This window comes from Podarcis melisellensis (genome assembly GCF_964234715.1).
Source record: "Podarcis melisellensis genome assembly, chromosome: 2".
NCBI lineage: Eukaryota > Metazoa > Chordata > Lepidosauria > Squamata > Lacertidae > Podarcis > Podarcis melisellensis.
The window spans coordinates 65,928,655-65,947,197 of NC_138529.1; the positions used below are offsets into that span (position 1 = coordinate 65,928,655).

An 18,543-nucleotide genomic window follows, 5' to 3' on the forward strand; every position below is an offset into this window, starting at 1 on the left:
TAGAATTGTAGAGTTTGAAAGGATCCCAAGTGTAATCTAGTCTAAAATCCTGCAATGTAATAATAATAATAATAATAATAATAATATTTTTTATTTATACCCCGCCCTCCCCAGCCAAGGCCGGGCTCAGAGCGGCTTACAAGCAATAATAAAAACAAGTTAAATGATTACAACTTTAAAAAATTAAAAAATACAACATTAAAATATTGAAACATTAAAATATTAAAATGTAGCCTCATCGCAGAAGGAGAAGGAAAAGAAAAAAGAAAGAGAGGGAGGGAGGGAGGGAATCAAATTGGCTCCAAGCCAAAGGCCAGGCGGAACAACTCTGTCTTACAGGCCCTGCGGAAAGAAATCAGATCCTGCAGGGCCCTGGTCTCATGAGGCAGAGCGTTCCACCAGGCCGGAGCCAGAGTTGAAAAGGCCCTGGCTCTGGTTGAAGCCAATCTAACTTCCTTAGGGCCCGGGACCACAAGGGTGTTGCTATTTATGGACCTTGAGGCTCTCCGTGGGGCATACCGGGAGAGGCGGTCCCATAGGTATGAGGGTCCTAGGCCGTGAAGGGCTTTAAAGGTCAGGAAATGTAGGAAACTTTCCTATGGAAGAACAAGACAATCAAAATGTAAAAATCTTCAAAAGTACTTTATTGAGACATTCAGCTATGTCTGTCAGTCTACATCCAAATTCACTACTAAAAAATAAAGTAATGTCACATTTCACATTAGGAACAACAACTCTCGAGAAAAACAAAAAATTGAGCCAAGCCTAGTGTATAAATAAGTGACTAGTTCCTTTTCATATCAAAATTCACATAAAAAATTGCCAGCTCCCATCCCTCCCACATCCCTAGTTCTACCTGAAAGCCATGATGAATGTAAAAATTTAAATACACACACATTTTTGTCAAAGAAGGGGGAAGGGGAAGAAAAAGGTGCAAATCCTATTAACAGCTTTAGGAGTGGCATTTGCGGCGTTTGATCATACAATTGATGTACTCATTCCCAAAGGTGCAAATATTGCCAGGAGATTAATACTGCTTCAATTCATCTGCAAGAAATTATACACTACACAGAACTCAACAGCACTGAGAGGCTTCAATCAGCACCATAAAACTCCTCCCATTTCTCTCTTGCACTCACTGGTGGAGGCGAGACAGAAAGTTCACCAGAGCTTTAATGACTTCACACAGCCCATGCTGTCCAGAAAGTTCATGAACAAAAAAGGTTTTCTAAAACATTGAAGTGTTTAAGACTCCATCATAAAAATTCAAGAGTTGCTATAGATTACATGAATGCAAATGCCCTACCCCAACATGCCCAAAGCACCACACTCGACTTACTTGAGTGCTGCCCTGTCCCAACACAATCCTTGATTTGTTTATTGTTACTTCTGAGATCTACAGGAGTTGTGTCACTGTTCTCGACTGAGCTCCGCTCACTGTAGAAAGACAAGGCCAAGGATATGGACTCAAACCTCTATTGCCCTTGAATTTTATTCTCCCTTTTCCATTTAAACAACACTGTCTTTTATTTTAATCTCTCCCTCTTCCTCTCTCTTCACTCACACCCCAACATCCTCACATTTGTTCCCCACCTCCCGCCGCCCAACTTTCCCTTCCAACAATACTCAGTTTTGATTTCCAGTTTCTGCCCTTTTGCAACATGGTGGCAGCTTCTAAGGTAGTTTCCAATGGAACCCACTGGCAGCCCTGTAAACGAAGCAGCTCACAGAAAATCAGCATAGGATATCATAAATACATTTTGGCCAGCATTCTGAGAGTTAAAACTTGTTCGAGACAAATGAAGGGTTTAAGATTCCGTCTGCCAAATCAGGAGCTCCTGGAGTGCTTAATTCTTCCACCAGCGTCCGCCTGTTCAATTCTGGATGCAGCTCCCTAAGTCTCGCGTTGCAACTTCTTCCCGTTCTTCAGCCGGCCTTTTGGCAACAGTTTCCCCCTGGCCAGACTCACTGGAAGATGCAGTGTCCAGACTGACAGAGTCATCCTTCACATCGACAGAGTCCTGCAGGGAGCCTGATCCTTTGGCAGCTTGTCCATTGTCACTAGGTTTGCCTCCTGCCCTTTCCTGGTGCTCTGCACCGGCGGGCTCAGTGGCTTGTTGCTGAACAGTGTTTTGTTCTGCTCCGGGATTTGGTTGTGGCACGGGCTCCAATCCTAGCCCCGGGGGCTGAGTGGGGTTTTTAAGTTGGCAGTGGCACAGGGGGCAGGTTTCTTGCACATAAAGCCATTTCTTAAGGCAGCCTGCATGAAAGAAATGGCCGCAAGGCGTGATGATAGCAGATTTCATGTCCTGAAAGAAAGAAGGCAGAAGGATCACACAGTGCCCAAGCTACCCTAAAACTCAGCATGGACTGCTAAAAGGTAAACCACAATGACCCAACTGCCCATGTTCAGTTGTTTATTCATACACAGAGGAGACTTGCTTTATATCTATGCATTAGTAACACACGAGAACAGCAGAGCACAAAGCATAATATTTTATTCTAGGCAAGTAGGCTAAATTTTAATTACTAAGGATTTGCAGTGCAAGAACTACATAGACACAGCTGGATGAATGCCACAATTCTGCGCAGAAACAGCATGTCCCATCACCCTTTGGCTAGCATAAGTCACTCTCCCAACCTTTGAACAGGAAAGGGAGACAAACAGAGGTGCCAGCTTCTCCAGATGTGATGTTCCGAATAGTGTGGGGGCCCAGCCCTCTAAAAAATAAGATGGGGGGCATAGTGCCTTGGCCCCCAGGAGCCAGCACCCTTGGAGACGGGGACAGTGTACTGGGCTTCTGAAGTTCTTTGAAAGCCTCCAAAATGCAGCACAACTGCAAGATTATCTCCACTCCCCTTTTCCAGCTCCAAGCTTGGAAAGGGCCTGCTGCTTTGGCGTTCTATTTCCAAGGTAATGAGGGTTCCTCAAAAGTGCAGCATGATTGCTGGAATGCCCCCAACCTCAGCTCCAAGCTTGGTGCTGGAGAAGGTCCCTGACTTCACACTGATTGTTGGGGTGCAGAATGAGGTCAGGGAGAAGGTACCATCCCTGGAAAGAGCAGCAAGTTCCTGGCACAATTTCTGGTTGGCTACCAAGACTAGCCAAAATATGCAGATGCCTGCCTGAAGCATTTTTCACTGGCAGTTCCATTGAACCTGGATCCTTATATATGCAGTACATGTGCTCTACTAGTAACATGTGGCTTGGATTTGATGCTCCTGAACTGTAGCTAGGAAAGTACAAGAAGCTTTGTATTCCAAGAGCCATCAATGCAACCACTTCATTCAGATCCAACATGCATTCTTAAGAAGAAAAGACAGTTTTGGGGGAGTTTAAAGCACAAATATGGAAGTGTGGCTTCCAGGTTTATTTTAACTTCATTATTAATGTTCACTTAAAAGGCTAGATCTAATTTAGATAATTGGCCTTATAATTTCTGCCCAATTTCTGGTTCTTCGGGGATGCAGTGAACAGGCCTCAGAGATTAAATTGTTCTTGCAAAGTCACTGGGCAGGAGTTTGGAGAAACTAGTTGAGACTGTGTGCGAAGGAACCCAACAGCCTACCTGCATCTCTGGGTGGCTACAGACATCAGCTGCAAAGCAAGTTGCCAGTGCAAGCTTATAAGCATAGACATCACTCAATTTATTTCAGGCACAATTGTCAAAGTGAGATCCTTTATAAAGCAGTTACATTTGTTTCAAAAGATATGACTTCAAGACGAATTAAAATGTGAAGCTTTTATTTACTTAAAAAACTATGTTTGATGCATCTTACAAAACTACAGGCATCATCTGCCTTTGACCACTTTTTTGTTTTGTTTTTAATTGTGACTGAAGAGACTGGCCCAGCTCAAACACTTAACTGGGCTGGGGCTACAATTTGCACGGTGGAAGTAGTGCGTAACAAAATGTGTGATGTGGGTAGACTATTTGAAGTCTTGGAAATATAATGACCCAATCTACACCATCTACTACTCATCTGCAGAGGGATGAATCATACATGTCAGGTCATTGTGCAGGCAGGCTGGCAAATCATAGAATTCCAGAACAGGAAGGGACCCTGAGGGTCATCTAGACCAACCCCGTGCAGTGCAGGAACCATAGTGAAGGGGCAGCCTTGCTCCCACTCCTCCATTGCACAGGTGGAAGTGCTAGCCCTGCAGGTATCTAAACAGGACAATTGTACTGCAATTTTATGTTGTGAACTGCCCTAAGATTGATGGATGAAGGGCGGGATACAAACAACCATAGTAACAGTAGTAACAGTAGTACTAGTAGTAATAAATTCCCCAGCTCAATTCAAAGGCAAAAACTTCAACTCTTCCAATAAAATACCACAAGGAGGCAGAACAATATCCACAAAAGTACCATTTCAGAAGAGCTACACACCTGATAGCAGATGGCACAGATATCATTGTGTTGTTCCAACTGGTCTTTGGTAGCAGTGGGCAGTGATTTGATCTTATTCACAGCATCCCTGCGGAGAAGAAAACTCTTCCATCCCAACTGAGCACGAAGCCACACATTGTAATAGGAATGAATGAAGATGATCATCGAGCCCATCACAGTCCATTCTCCGAAGATGGTTTCCGACACACCATAGGCAACGACACAAAGAGCCACTAGGAACTCTAGCAGTCGATAGGTGCCATTCACATAGTAAATGACATCATCCATGTTTTCTACTGGCTCTCTCCTGAACTCCTCAACCATAAACAAGACATAAATGAAGAGTGTTCCAAGCACCTGGAGCAAGAAAAAATGACACTGATTTAAAAAGGGGACTGAGTCACAAAGCTAGAACTTCTCAATATTATGTTTGCATGGGTGAAGAATATAGATACCTAATCTAACAATGCACTTGCATAATGATAAATATATAATTGATATATTTAACAAGACAAACTCAAGGCTTAATTTTTTTATTAAAAAAAGTGGAACACTATATTTTAATGATTTATATATTTTAAGTAGAAGTCTGAATTTCAGTGTTAAGAGTTTCAACACAAATACATTATGGCGTGATCAGGATAGTTTAAGTTACATGTAATATGGCTAGATACACTCCAGCCATTAAGTAGTTTTGTTGTTTAGTCGTTTAGTCGTGTCCGACTCTTCGTGACCCCATGGACCAGAGCACGCCAGGCACCTCTGTCCTCCACTGCCTCCCGCAGTTTGGTCAAACTCAGTAGTAGTTTTAAGGCTCACTGATTTCAGCAGGAGAGATTTGAGCACACGGTCAACTCTGCTGTTAAAAATCAATGGAAAGTGCTCTGCTTTAGCTGGGTTGTGTCCAACTGTTTGACATAGATGGTTTATGTTTAAACTTCCTTAGTAATGGGAGTTTTCTAAATTGGTATATCTGTTATACCACCCATTACAATCTGTAAATACAAATGCCCTGTACTTGGGCCTGGAACACAGAACAAGCTTGATGGAAAAGACATATTCTTTCAGTCTGTATTCCCAAAAACAACTTGGTCAACACCTTGCATTCTGCTTTCTAGCCCTGGTTTTCTAACACAAGGCCTTGCTGCCAGGTACGAACTAAAAAATAATTAACAGCATACAGGAGGCCATTATACCTTACCTGGAGGGAGGTGAGAATGCTGCTAGAAATGATTATCAGTAACCAGAAGTCCATGTGGAAAAACTGACAGATCATGTAGGCCATGTAAGCTGGAAAGACCAGCAAGAACAAACACAGACTCACAGCGCGAAAATGCTTCCAAAGGCTCCTGTAAAAAGATACACAATTTTAAAATTAAAAAGGGCCTCAGCTTTAGTCTTCAGTGACTTGCTGAGTAGCATCGTCTCAGTGAGGACCATTATGATCCCTGCAAAGAAACCCAGCATCCAATGGACACCCAATGGAGCTGAATGTTTGAAAATTCAAGACAAGTAGTAAAAGAAAGCACTTCTTCATGCAATGCGCAGTTAAAATTGTGGGATTTGCTCCGGCAGGAGGCAAGGATGGCTACCAACATGGACGGCTTTAAAAGAGGATTAAGCAGATTCATTGGGGAGAAGGCTATCGGTGACTACTAGTCACAATGGCTATGTGCTACCTCCACAGTCAGAGGCAATATGGCTCTGAATACTAAGAACTGCAGGTGGGCAGAGTGTCGCTGCACTCATGTCCAGATGGCAGACATCATAGGGCATCTGGGTAGCCTCTATGAGAGCAGGATGCTGGACTAGAAGGGCCACTGGCCTGATCCAGCAGGCACATTTTACGTTCTTATGTAACAACCCACTTAACTTTTGAACATGATTGTTCTTTCGTTTCAACAGATGGGGAAAAAGCACTCAGTTAGCTTTATAAAAGTAGCATTATTTAGTGCCATGTTGCTTCTCTCATTCGTTACCTAATTCAATGGAGGAAGACTGCATGCCCCACCCTCCGAAGGGGTTATCTCTCTGTAACAGTACATAAGAATAAATTGGACACACAGATATATCGCTATCTCCTGGGGGGGGGGGGGAGGAACCCACAACTCCAAGCTACAGCAGTGTCTGTGCAGAGAGGACTTGCATACTCCTGTATCTTTAATTCATGAAAATACCAAGGCACAACATCTGGATCTTAAAATTTAAGGACACCGCCCATAGCCATTTCTAGATCTTCTTTCCCCAGCCTAGTTTGTACCTAGCAGAGCTTGAGTTACCGCCTGCTGCCAGCAGAACCAATTTATAGGAGCCAGCTATGCATTCCGCAGCTCTGATATTCCCTTTTCCCTCAGCTAATAAATTTAGCATTTAACATGCTCCAACAACCTGTGCTGGCCACAAGTAACCTCTAAGCAAAACAAACAGACACAGTGGATATAAATAAGCCTTCTCTTATTTACCACGCTTTCAGGCTACACAGAAGAGAGGAAGACAAAGCTACAGAGAACGGTGGCAAGGTACAAAAAGCCATAGCTTCTAACCAGGACATTTTTAAAAAACACCTTCCAATATTATGCATTAGGTCACAGGTAAGATGCAACACTAAAGCAATTTTAGTCCCAAATCCTTGCTGTTCTAGTAAATCAACTTCAGGTTTCTAACCCTTACACATTTAAGGTTTTCTCTCCCCACTTCTCTAACTTATGGTCCTCAGTTGCTGTGCTCACTTTCTGCTATGTATTCATTCATTTGCTATTGGTCGACTTGGTTCCATACTCCAAATCCCACCCTTTGCACCTCCTGCCATGCTGCTCCTTTTCAGTGCTAGCTCAATATACTATTCAAAACATACACACAAAAAATAAACTTAGCCAGACGTTTAGCAGAAGAGCTGTTAATCCTCATGACACTATTTTAGTACTTTATATCTGCATTAAAATTCGGTGACTACTAAGACAGAGAAAGCTACTCCCATACATTATAAATAGCACCAGAGAGAGCAGAGAGGACTGAACAGGGAGTACCTGTATCCCACTTCTTTTCAGCTGCTAAGGATCTAAGCCTTCCTTTCAGACACACAGGGCTGGTTCAAATGAAACACAGACTAAGATTTCAATGAGCCTTGGGATCAGCTGCTCCCTTCTCCCTTGCATCGTGCAGTGATTTGCTCCTGTATTGCCCACACTGACAAACTATGGTTTGTGCATGCTCTGCCAATCAGGATCGTAAGCCCTATAGTTGATCAGTTCCAAGGTAATGGCAAGCAGGAGTTTGCCTCAACCAGCAAAGCAATCATCATGCATGAAGGAAGGAAGGAGTAAGTGAGCCTGATGGCCCTTGAATGCTCATTCTCATATTTTGAAGCCATAGTTGGGTGCCTAAACTAACAAGCCCATAGTCCAAAATCCCACATATAGACTAGATTTACTTGCAAAGCAAGAATCAACAGACACCACTAGAAAATGCATGGCTTACTTGTCTCTTGAAGCTCCCAGAGCTAAGACAATGGGATCTGCTATCTCGAGCATGGACTGCAGGATGGACGCAACCACAATGAAGAGAATAATACTGAGCAGGAAGGCCCGGTGAACAACTTGCAATTCAATCAAGCCAGTCTGCACAGCCAGAATCAAAAGTGTGACTCCTTCCGTCATCCCTCTTCATCACATAAAAGGGAAAAAAAGGGGGGGACAAGCATAACATTTGGAGTATTAATGAACTGGGCACAATTTTAGAATTGTACAACGTAACATAGAACTGTTTTTGTTGCCTTTTTCATCTGATCCTTTTTCGAGATATTGACTGTCAGCTGCAAATCCCCAATACAGTGCATTGGTCTTGGAATTCACATTTCTGTTCACTCGACAGACTTAGGCAAGTCACCATCCATAAAATGGCTGGTGTGAGGTATGTGTGTGGTGGCCCATGGTAGAGCCTTCTCTGTGATGGCCCCCAAACTGTAGAACTCCAGGAGAGGTGTGTCAGGCACCATCTTCTGTACAGCTTTAGGCAGTCACTTTTCTTTTGGCCTTTGATATCTAAATTATTTAGTTGATACGTATAATATTATTCATTTATCTAATTTATGAATTGCTTCCCATAAAACATCCTGAAATGATTTAACAATAAGAATTTCAACAATAAAAATGCATATAAATACAATTGTGTGTCCGATAGGGTTACAGAGAACGCTCTTGTATTTGGGGACAGGGTTGTTTTTATTCTTTCTTGGTGCCTTGTATTTTTCTTCTAGATGTGACCTACCCTGAGATCTTACAGTGAAGGGCAGCTGACAAATTTAATCACTAGCAATTAATTTAAATTAATAATGATCACATGGGCCCTACATTACAGAGCTGTGAGACTTAATACAACTGCACATATCCTGTAAAATACAATATAGGTACCAAAGAATGTTTTTCGACATCTTGTCTTCACCTGAAATGATCCTGGATCACTTCTGATCTCTTTGATCCTTGGCTCAATTTTGAGTACAATATATATGCTTATGTAACAATGTAAGATTTCAGCATTCTAGAAATTTTGCACCACTAATGTTTATCAATTCCTATTTTTATGCCAAGCCATTGTTGGGAGAAAGGAAGCTATTTTCAGCTGTCTCTCCTTGTAATTTAAACAGGCTTTCAGGATGAAACAAAATTACTTTGGTTGGCACACAGAAGAGAAAGGAAGGAAACTGTATGAAGGGACGGAGGAGAACACAGGTTATTACGTATCACAAAATGATATCACAATATGCCTGGTGCTTTTGGGAGCTAAGGAACACCAGATGCAACTCTGAGAAGCCTACAATCTAAAACCAGGGACGTGAGAGCCAAGGGCAACTGACTAGGGCTACTCATCAAGATGGCGAGCAAATTCAGGTGTGCATTCATTAAAACATCACAAGGAAACTGCAGGATGAAGTAAGAAGAATTGTTGAAAGCGGGAGGGGGAACCTGTGGCCCTCCAGATGTTGCTGGAGTGCAATTTACACCAGCTCTGGCCAATGGTTGTTAGTTGAAGTTGACGTGCCACAAGTCCTACACCCCTGTGTTAAAACAAAGTTCTGGGGGAGGAGCTTGAAGAGGATTTTTCCCCCTTTCAGGTTGGGGTGTTCTGGCAGGGAGCAAAAAATATAAAAGGCAAAAGTGAGGCAAAGTGATAATGCAATAAAAGCTTAGGAGAAAAATTATCATCAGATGTGCAAAAGAACTTTTAAAGCTCTCTGCTTTGCTTACTGGGCTCTGGGAAGTGCCTGTGTCAGTATGGAGGCTCTTGCTAGATCTCCAATGGCCCCCTGCTCTTCTGCCTCCCCCCGCCAAAAAAATTCAGCCAAGCACATAAAGCTGTGATCGTGTACATAAAACTTGAGCAAGTTGCAATCCCCTTGGAATGCACTGCAGAGGAGCTAAGCAGCATGTTTCTTAGGGGGAAAGGTACAAGATAGCCTATATTTCAGTGTCAAATCCAATAACAGTAGGACCTGAGCAACATAGTAAGCTATTTTTGTGGCGAGCGGGATTTAGAAATATTACACTATGCTGTGCTCAGCCTAACTAAACACAGCCTAAGTTGTCAAAGGTTTAAGCATCCTCTGCTGTGCACTTACCTGTTCATAGCTGGGTCGTTCATGAATGCTCGGTAGCCTTGCAGGTAAAACTTGCAGAGGGTTAGGACTCCAAGTGCCACGAAGGAGACTGTAAACACCAAACCCAGGAGGGAATAGGGAGTGCTGCAGCATTCTGCAATACTAGGAAGGAGAAAATACAGCTGAATTAGATCTTTGTGCATAAATACACAGAAGAGGTTTGAGTGGTCCCTGATGCGGCTAAAACAGACACAAGGAGAACAACAGAGTAAGACTAGGAGGGGAATGGAGATGGGGTAAGCAGGGGAATATCAATATGAATCCGTCCGTTGCCATATTCTATAAATACTAATGCTGGAGCTGCACATCTAGCATAGCAGTGAAATCCTAAAGCATTTCTACTCAGAATGGGTCTTAAATGTACATACATATCAGGCAGCAATATTCAACTTTTGGAGATATTACTGGAGATGTGTATTACAAGATAGCACCATTGAAACAAGTCGTTCATTGACGAATAGAAATTAATACTTTTAGTTTGCTCATTGATGTTTTGATCCAAAAGAGTCCAGTTAGATGCAAGGTTAAACCAATGCATTTATACATCAATTCCCATTTAGCCAAAATATCAGACACAAGAAACCAGTTGTGGTGGGGCACCAACATTGAAGGGTACATATACAAGGTTTCCATTAGTAGTTGACAAGGGTTGACACGATTTCCAGTGTCAATCTGCATTAGCCCAAGGATGTCTGCACAATACAAACCTAATATGATTGTAAAATTAGAAATTAAGTTGCCGCATGAGGGTTTGGGTCCATTCTGATGTGTTACTCTGCAATCCCATTAAACCGTTTATAGTTATTTCTGGTTATCAATGAAACCCAACTTCTTCTTCTTCCTGGAACATGCAAGACTGCAATAGACCCCGAGAGACAAAGGCTACAATGACTCCACAAAGCACAGTGCAACAGATCCTTTCCTTGGGGTTGAGTGCCAACCACTTTTGATCATTTTGGCTGCTAAACCCTCCAAAGAAGCCTTCTCTTAGATTTCCTCCTGAAAATCATTTACTGAGGGGTGGGGCAAGGAAGTTTAGCAGAAATAAGAACTCCCAATTTCTGTAATTCTTCCTTTAAAAAATAAGGTGGAAAGGATTGCAGGCATACGCATGTATGTGCAAACGATCTGTGGTGCAGGTTTCATTGCTTGTGAGGTGAGCCCTGTCACATGTGTAGAAACTTCTATGATGGTGTATATGCCAACAGGTGCATACAGCTTTTGCCACCCTGGTGTCCTCCATACATTTTAGAGTATAACGTTCTAGCCAGCCATGCTGCTTTACACAGCACAGATTAGCAACAGCCCGCTACAGATTTTTTTGTTAATTACCTGGTTAGAAAGAGAAAGAGTAGCCTCTCCCTAGAGGCAGGTTGATCCCGTGTGCTGAAGTAGGAGTAAATCTGAAGAGCAAACAGTACCAGCCAGAAGACCATGAAGAGGACAGGGACCACCAGCTGGTTCCACAGGGACATCCCCAGGGCCAGGAGGCCATACACTTCAACCACCTGGACAAGTTAAAGAGAAGAGAAGATTGCAATGATTTCCGTTGCCTCCCCAAAATCTAAATATCAGAAGGAGAAAATGGGGAGCACTGGATGTAAATAATGAGTGACGGCACAGTTATTCACATTTACTGTCACAACCAAATAGACACCCTGCCAACTATTTTTGCCACATTCCTGTTGACAAATCACAGGTGTCAAATCTGAGCCACCACTTTTACCTTTAAAAAAAGAAAAAATCTTTTTTCGGTCACAATCTATGGTTCCTAAACCAGCATGTGGCATTAATTTTGATAATTAAGGCACATCTTTGTGTCTTGGCACTTTACTGAGATGATGATGATAATAATAAGTGGCCTTGGTCCTGTATACCTGAAGGAGCATCTCCACCCCCGTCGTTCAGCCTAGACACTGAGATCCAGCGCCGAGGGCCTTCTAGCGGTTCCCTCATTGCGAAAAGTGAGGTTGCAGGGAACTAGACAGAGGGCCTTATCGGTAGTGGTGCCCGCCCTGTGGAACGCCCTCCCATCAGGTGTCAAGGAAATAAACAGCTATCCTAGAGCTATCCCATTTTTAAAAGACATCTGAAGGCAGCCCTGTTTAGGTAAGTTTTTAATATTTAATGCTATATTGTTTTTAACACTCGATTGGGAGCTGCTCAGAGTGGCTGGGGAAACTCAGCCAGATGGGCGGGGTATAAATAATAACAATAACAATAATAAAAAATACACTCAGTTCTGCATCGCTGGAAGGTTTTGAATATGATCATGCTCTAGGAGTAGGATCAGTAGTAGTTGGGTGTGTGGAACAATATGGGATGGGAAAGCAATTATAGCAAGATCAAAATGCTATCTGAAATGACTAAGTAAAACGGAGGCAAGAAGCTCTGCACAAAACTTCTGTGCTTGAAGTTCAGCTATGGCAATGTGCACAACAATCTGCTTGGCTTTTTTGAAAGTTCAGCTGTTGCACTTATTTATGGTTAAGAACTACTTTACAGATAACAATGGAAGTACCAGAATATCAAAATACAGTTTCTCAATGGCCATTCCTAAATTTTGTACTTTTTAGCCACTGCTGAGCAGCAAACATGTACTTAGCTGATTCAACTGTTACTTCTGCAATGGAAGCTTTTGCCAAGGAGACTATGCTTGCTGAGACTGGTGGGAGTTGGAGTCCCAACAACATAAGGAGGACCCCACACTGGCTACCCCTGATATGGCATTTTCAACTTTCAACAAGGTGTTTCCCTAATGGGGGATAGATAAGGATACACTGCCATGAGCCACTGGAAACAACAGAGGTAAGTTCACTAGACAGAATGCCCAGAAACTCTTAATTGCAGCTGGAGGTGGGGGCAGGATATGCAACCAGTTTTGCCTATACTCTTCACCCATGTGCTTTCAAGAACTGTAGGGCTCTGGAGATATGGCTGCAAAGCAGTATTTCTGTCTGTGTTTTAAATCCTCCTCCTGCATTTCCCCTGCCTCTTCTGGTATTAAAAAAAAACCTATTGATAGCAATGTCACCTCCAAGTCTCAGTAGGAGACATAGGAGCAAAATATTGATTTACACTGAATTAATTCAAGCTGGGAAAAGGCAACCAATCAGATCAGTGAGAGCAACTGGAATACAAAGTAAGCAAAATACAGTTAAGCCAACTCTGGTCAAGACGAGTTCTAGCCTGGAATATGTATTAGACAGACAGACAGACAGACAGACAGACAGACAAACATTTGCTGGATGAGTTCATTGGATCTTTTTTTTACTTGTAAGCATAAAGCCTCAGTTTTTTGTTTTGAGCAATATATATTTTCCCTGTTTCAGAACAAATACAATTCTGATTACAGCATGTTATTTTGTAGAGGTTGTCATGCCCTAACCCTAAATTACACTATATTGGAATCTTAACACAAAACCAATTCAGAGCTGTAATTATACTCTGATTGCAGGCAGTTTGTCTGAGATGCAATTTGGGGGGGAAATTAACTTAGTGACAATTCTGTCCTCTTGTAAACAGCACTCCATTCTCTCTAGCTTACATTACACACAGTTATTCTTAACCACAGGCTTTTATTTATTTATTAGCATCTCTATGATCCAAACAGAAGGTAGTAAGTATCTTCCAGATTGTTTAGATATTCTCTACAAGTAAATGTCAAGATTTGCACAGGGAATTAACAAAACAGTGGTATGAGTACTGTTTGTCAAGGACAAACACCTTTCTGCAAATGTTGAGAGTGTGTGGCTCTGTACTTACCGGGCGCATTAAGATTTCCTGCACAGGTTGCATTAGAAAGCCAGCTTATTTTTAAAGCCTTCAAATGAATAAGAACTAAGGCAATCTAAACTATGTACATACAAGTACTTTTTTTAAAAAAGTCGCAATTGTTTTATATTTTTACTATGTCCTTTTCAGTGATCCACCTTGAATAAAGTTTCAAATAAGGTATATCCATCTAAACTACCGTATTTTTCGCTCTATAGGACACAATTTTTCCCCTCCAAAAATTGAGGGGAAATGTGTGTGTGTCCTATAGAGCGAATGCAGGCGCCTTGGCTTCAGCGATAGCAACACTAAGCCTCCGAAGAGCAGAGGGAGCGCTCTCTCCGCGCTCCAAAGGCTTCGTGTTGCTTTCGCTGAAGCCTAGAGAGCGAGAGGCATCGGTGCGCACCGACCCCTCTCGCTCTCCAGGGATATCCGCGCGCAGCCCCTCCGGCAGGGAGAGGCTGCACGTGGCTATGGCTTCTTTAGCCCCGCGCAGCCTCTCCCAGCAGGGAGAGGTTGCACGGGGCTAAAGAGGAAGCCAAAACAGCGAGCAGGATGGATCCCGCTGGCTGCCTTGGCTTGACCCCCCCCTAAAAACTAGGTATGCCCTATGGTTCGGTGCGCCCTATGGAGCAAAAAATACGGTATGTGACAGGACTGTTGTGAGGATAAAAGTGAGGGTTCTCTTTCATTCAGCGTGCCCCCAGTTTCCAGCAGATGTTGTGGGGCCACAGCCAACTACATCATGGATGCCACCGGCAGAGGTACTGAAGTTCCCTCCACTAACATGTCTGCCACATCATAACAGTGCAATTTTAAATGTAAAATTAAGTGATGCCATCACCCCACCCTCCAGTGCCAGTGGTTCTTGCATTTAATGTTTCATTAATCAATATTAATTATCCTTCAGCTATTTGGCACTGACTGTAGATCACAAAGCAAGGCTGAGTTGATTTGATTTATTATATTTCAATGCTGCTTTTCCTCCAAACGAATCCCAAAGCAGCTTGCAAACAGTAAGACTGTCACCTGGGAGAGCCCTAATTTCCCCTGCCCATTTCCTCTCCTTTCCATCACCGCACAGATGAATGTACACACAGATCAGATAGCAAGTTCTCTGTTAAAGAGAGAACGTACCATCGTGTTAATTAACAAGCTGATGGTTATTTATATACATCTTCAATTCTACAGCTGCATTTGAGATTGCAGCAGTGTAATTAGCTATTTCAGTGTTTCATTAACTTCACGGATACATAGTATTTTTGGGTCGAGAGGATTCATTCCTCATGAACACTCATACACAAGCAGAGGCAATGCTTACAAACAGCAAGAATGGTTCATATTGGAACTCCTGTCAAAATGTTTCGCAAAGCAGAAAGCAGTGTAGGTGGCAAGGGCGAAAGGGAGCTGTGGGCAATGAGACCTCTATTAATTCATGGGATAAGGCAAAACTGAAATAGATAGCATTTCTCTCATTCAACAATGAAACCCTCCAATGTACAGGGCTAAAAGAGACCTCTGTCGGTACCTGCACTGCACTTTGCATTACTCAAAAATAGCCATTTTTAGGACTGGCTCACAATTACATTCTACAAGCAACATTACGGGTAACCCAGGCTTGCATCCAAAACCTAAATGCTGGATATAGGTGCATTTGTTTGTCTGCATATGTATATGCACCTACCATATTACGAAAGTATGCAAGACCTAATGATAAAACCAGTTACTTTATTTCAACATGCATACGTCTTACCTGGACAAGTTCCCTATATGCAGACTTGGCCAGATTGTATGGTACCAGAAGATTGGATGCCAAAAAATAGAGAACTTCCAAGCCGGTGAAAATCATGGCAAATTTGTTGATGATCACAATAGTTTCCAGAGGGACCAGGCAAAGCCGTGCCAGCAGAGGGAGCATGTGAGCAGAGAAGAGCCAGATTTGTTTGGTTTTCATGACACAGGAGCAAAGGGTGCATACCACAAGCTGACCTGAAAGTGACAGAGAACACTGAATAGCGACATCCTTTCCATTTCAACAAAATCTGTATCTTATTAGTGGCTTCCACCTCCCCCAGTAACCTCATTAAGCAGCACCATAGCCTAGAATGCAGCCTGACACATCTTATTTTGATTAAATACATTGTCCTCATGCAACAATGATGGACTAAATCGACAGCAAAGGGGGAAGATCACACTGGGGACTCTGCAGGGCCGGATTTAGGTTTGATGAGGCCCTAAGCTACTGAAGGTAATGGGGCCCTTTATATGTCCAGCTGTCCTTTGTCAACAACAAATTGTTGCTGTTTTTTGTGTTGAATATATGCTATGTGGTCATTTATGGACCTAATAGGTATCTAAAGCATAGCTGTCAACTTTCAGATTTGAAAATAAGGGATCAGCAGCCTCATCTGTCCTGGGGACAGTCTATGGGATATCTAACAATCCGGGATAGCAGCGGGAAGCGGCGCTGGAATAAGGGAATTTCCCGCCAAAAAAGGGAAGGTTGACAGCTATGATCATTCTAAAGCCATTTGCACAAGTTGCCATGTAACCTGTAGGCACCCTATATATAGAAATGAGCAAACCAGTGATATTATAGGGAGCAGGCTAGCAGGCGGGGCCCAATACTTATATCATTGGAGTAACTACACAAACTACACAACACAAAACACTGTTGCTGTATGTAGGTTTTATTTGTTTTTTATCTTATATTTTGTAAATGTACATCCAGTTGTTTTTTTTTCCTTTAAACTTTTTGGGGGGCCCCCAAGAGAGTGGGACCCAAAGCTATAGCTTGTTCAGCTTATACGCAAATCCGGCACTGGGACTATGCGTAACTGCCAAATCTAAATATGTAAAAGCTGCATACGAAACATAGCTCAGCTAGTCCAGCTGCTTTTTAACAGAAGGCAAAATTGTGGTTGCTGCATGTTTTGTGAAAATATGGGAGGACTGTGGCAAAAATAGAAATATAAAAAATATAGCCCTAGGCAGTATGCTTAAAGCAAGGGTAGCAAACTTTGCCAGTCCAAGGCCCACAGTCCCTCATGAGTGAGCTCCCAGGGCCCACATGGCAGTGGTGGGTGGAGTCAGAGACAAGTATGGGTGGACCAACAGATGTGATCCTTACCTTTGTACTCTTGGTTATATTCGGTCAGAGGTTTCTACACACCAGTGGCGTAGCGTGGGTTGTCAGCACCCGGGGCAATGCAAGTAATTTGTGCCCCCTAACCCGTGGATTTGCGCCCCCTAACCCTAACCCCCAGATGTTGCGCCCGGTGCGGCCGGCACCGACTGCACCCCCCACGCTACGCCACTGCTACACACACACCACTGCAAGCAAGCAAGCAAGCAAGCAGCGCTATCACACTTCAAAAACGTGCACCAGAGCACTCAAGAAAAGTGTGGAGCACGACCAATGGGAAGTGTGGCTTAAAAAGGGTGTGTGGCCTGGGCAGGTTCCCAGGGATGAGCTGGAGTGTCCTGGAGGGCCACATTTGGCTTCAGGGCTGAGGTTGGAAGGACTGCCTTACATATTATATTTCAATGATACACAGTGGTACCTCTAGATACGAACGGGATCTGTTCCGGAGCCCCGTTCGCATCTAGAAGCAAATGTAACCCGTGTCTGCGTGGGTCACATTTTGGCACTTCTGCGCATGACATCATTTTGAGCGTATGCGCATACGCAAGCAGCGAAACCCAGAAGTAATGTGCTCTGTTACTTCCGGGTTGCCGCAGAGCGCAACTCGAACACGCTCATCCCGACTGTATATTTTTATATTTATATTTACAGACTGGCTGTGTGTGCTTAACAGTGCAAACTTAAGCATGGTTACTCAGAACCAAGTTGCACCAAGGTCAATGGAGCTTACTCAGAGGTCAGGGTGCCTAGAACCACAGTCTAAAACATGTACTGTTTGAAAAAGCTAAATAGCTTCCCTGCTGTGTATGTCATTACAAGGTATGTGCAGTTAATAATGAGAGGGAGGGGTGCAATTTTAATGGCTTTCGCTGCAGGAATAAAACAAAAAATGTAACGTATGAAGCAAGTTTCTCCACACCCAATAACTTAGCTCAGAGTAAGGGTACTTAACACTGAAATGCTGCTCAAAAGATATTAATATGCCCAAGATGCAGCTTACTCATGACTCGTGAGGGAATACTTAGGAACTCTTGATAAGATAATGAGGCTTTCAGCTTTCATAAATGGAAGGATGCCCTCATGCCCACAGTTAAGAGTGACTGCTGCACATAACACATAGACTCGGGCTGCAATCCTGTGCCCACATGCCCAGGAGTCAACCATATGGAGCTCAAGGAGAATTAATAACACGTAGGCCTTGCCTAGGATTGTGCTTTGAAAAGTGGCAGCCAGAAGCCACTTCATCTTAGGAAGACTGCTTCCCAATCATCCAACAGAGCCTAGGTTAGCTTTCAAACTATCAGAGGTATGCACAAACCACAAAATTCAGTTCAAACCCATATTCTGCACATCAGAAAACACCCCCCCCCACTCAGTCAGAAGTAGCTTTATACCTTAGATAGTAAGCTTTCAAATATGCTTTTAGCAAAAGCTTGACTGTAGTATTTTTTTCTTTTCTTTTTTTAACAGCTGGATCACCCAGGTGCCACAAAACCCCTTAGGGGTTCTGGCTTTGACTCCTATCACCTCATATAGACCCCATTTCACTTCTGAGGCACCTCACCTTAGTTCTGAAT

General features: G+C 43.0%; 1 protein-coding gene across 3 annotated transcripts in view; it reads right to left on the reverse strand.

The window, feature by feature from the left end:
* Positions 1 to 623: 623 nt before the first annotated feature.
* RNF145 (ring finger protein 145) overlaps positions 624 to 18,543 on the reverse strand; it is a 57,025-nt gene continuing 39,105 nt past the window's right edge. For all 3 annotated transcript variants that reach the window (XM_081901031.1, XM_081901030.1, XM_081901032.1), the window contains exons 5-11: positions 15,575 to 15,810; positions 11,380 to 11,555; positions 10,009 to 10,149; positions 7,872 to 8,054; positions 5,596 to 5,743; positions 4,395 to 4,751; positions 624 to 2,309 (exon numbers count right to left, since the gene is read on the reverse strand). In XM_081901031.1, the coding sequence (XP_081757157.1) occupies positions 1,875 to 2,309; positions 4,395 to 4,751; positions 5,596 to 5,743; positions 7,872 to 8,054; positions 10,009 to 10,149; positions 11,380 to 11,555; positions 15,575 to 15,810 (1,676 nt within the window). In that variant the 3' untranslated portion in view covers positions 624 to 1,874. The remainder of the gene's footprint in view (positions 2,310 to 4,394; positions 4,752 to 5,595; positions 5,744 to 7,871; positions 8,055 to 10,008; positions 10,150 to 11,379; positions 11,556 to 15,574; positions 15,811 to 18,543) is intronic.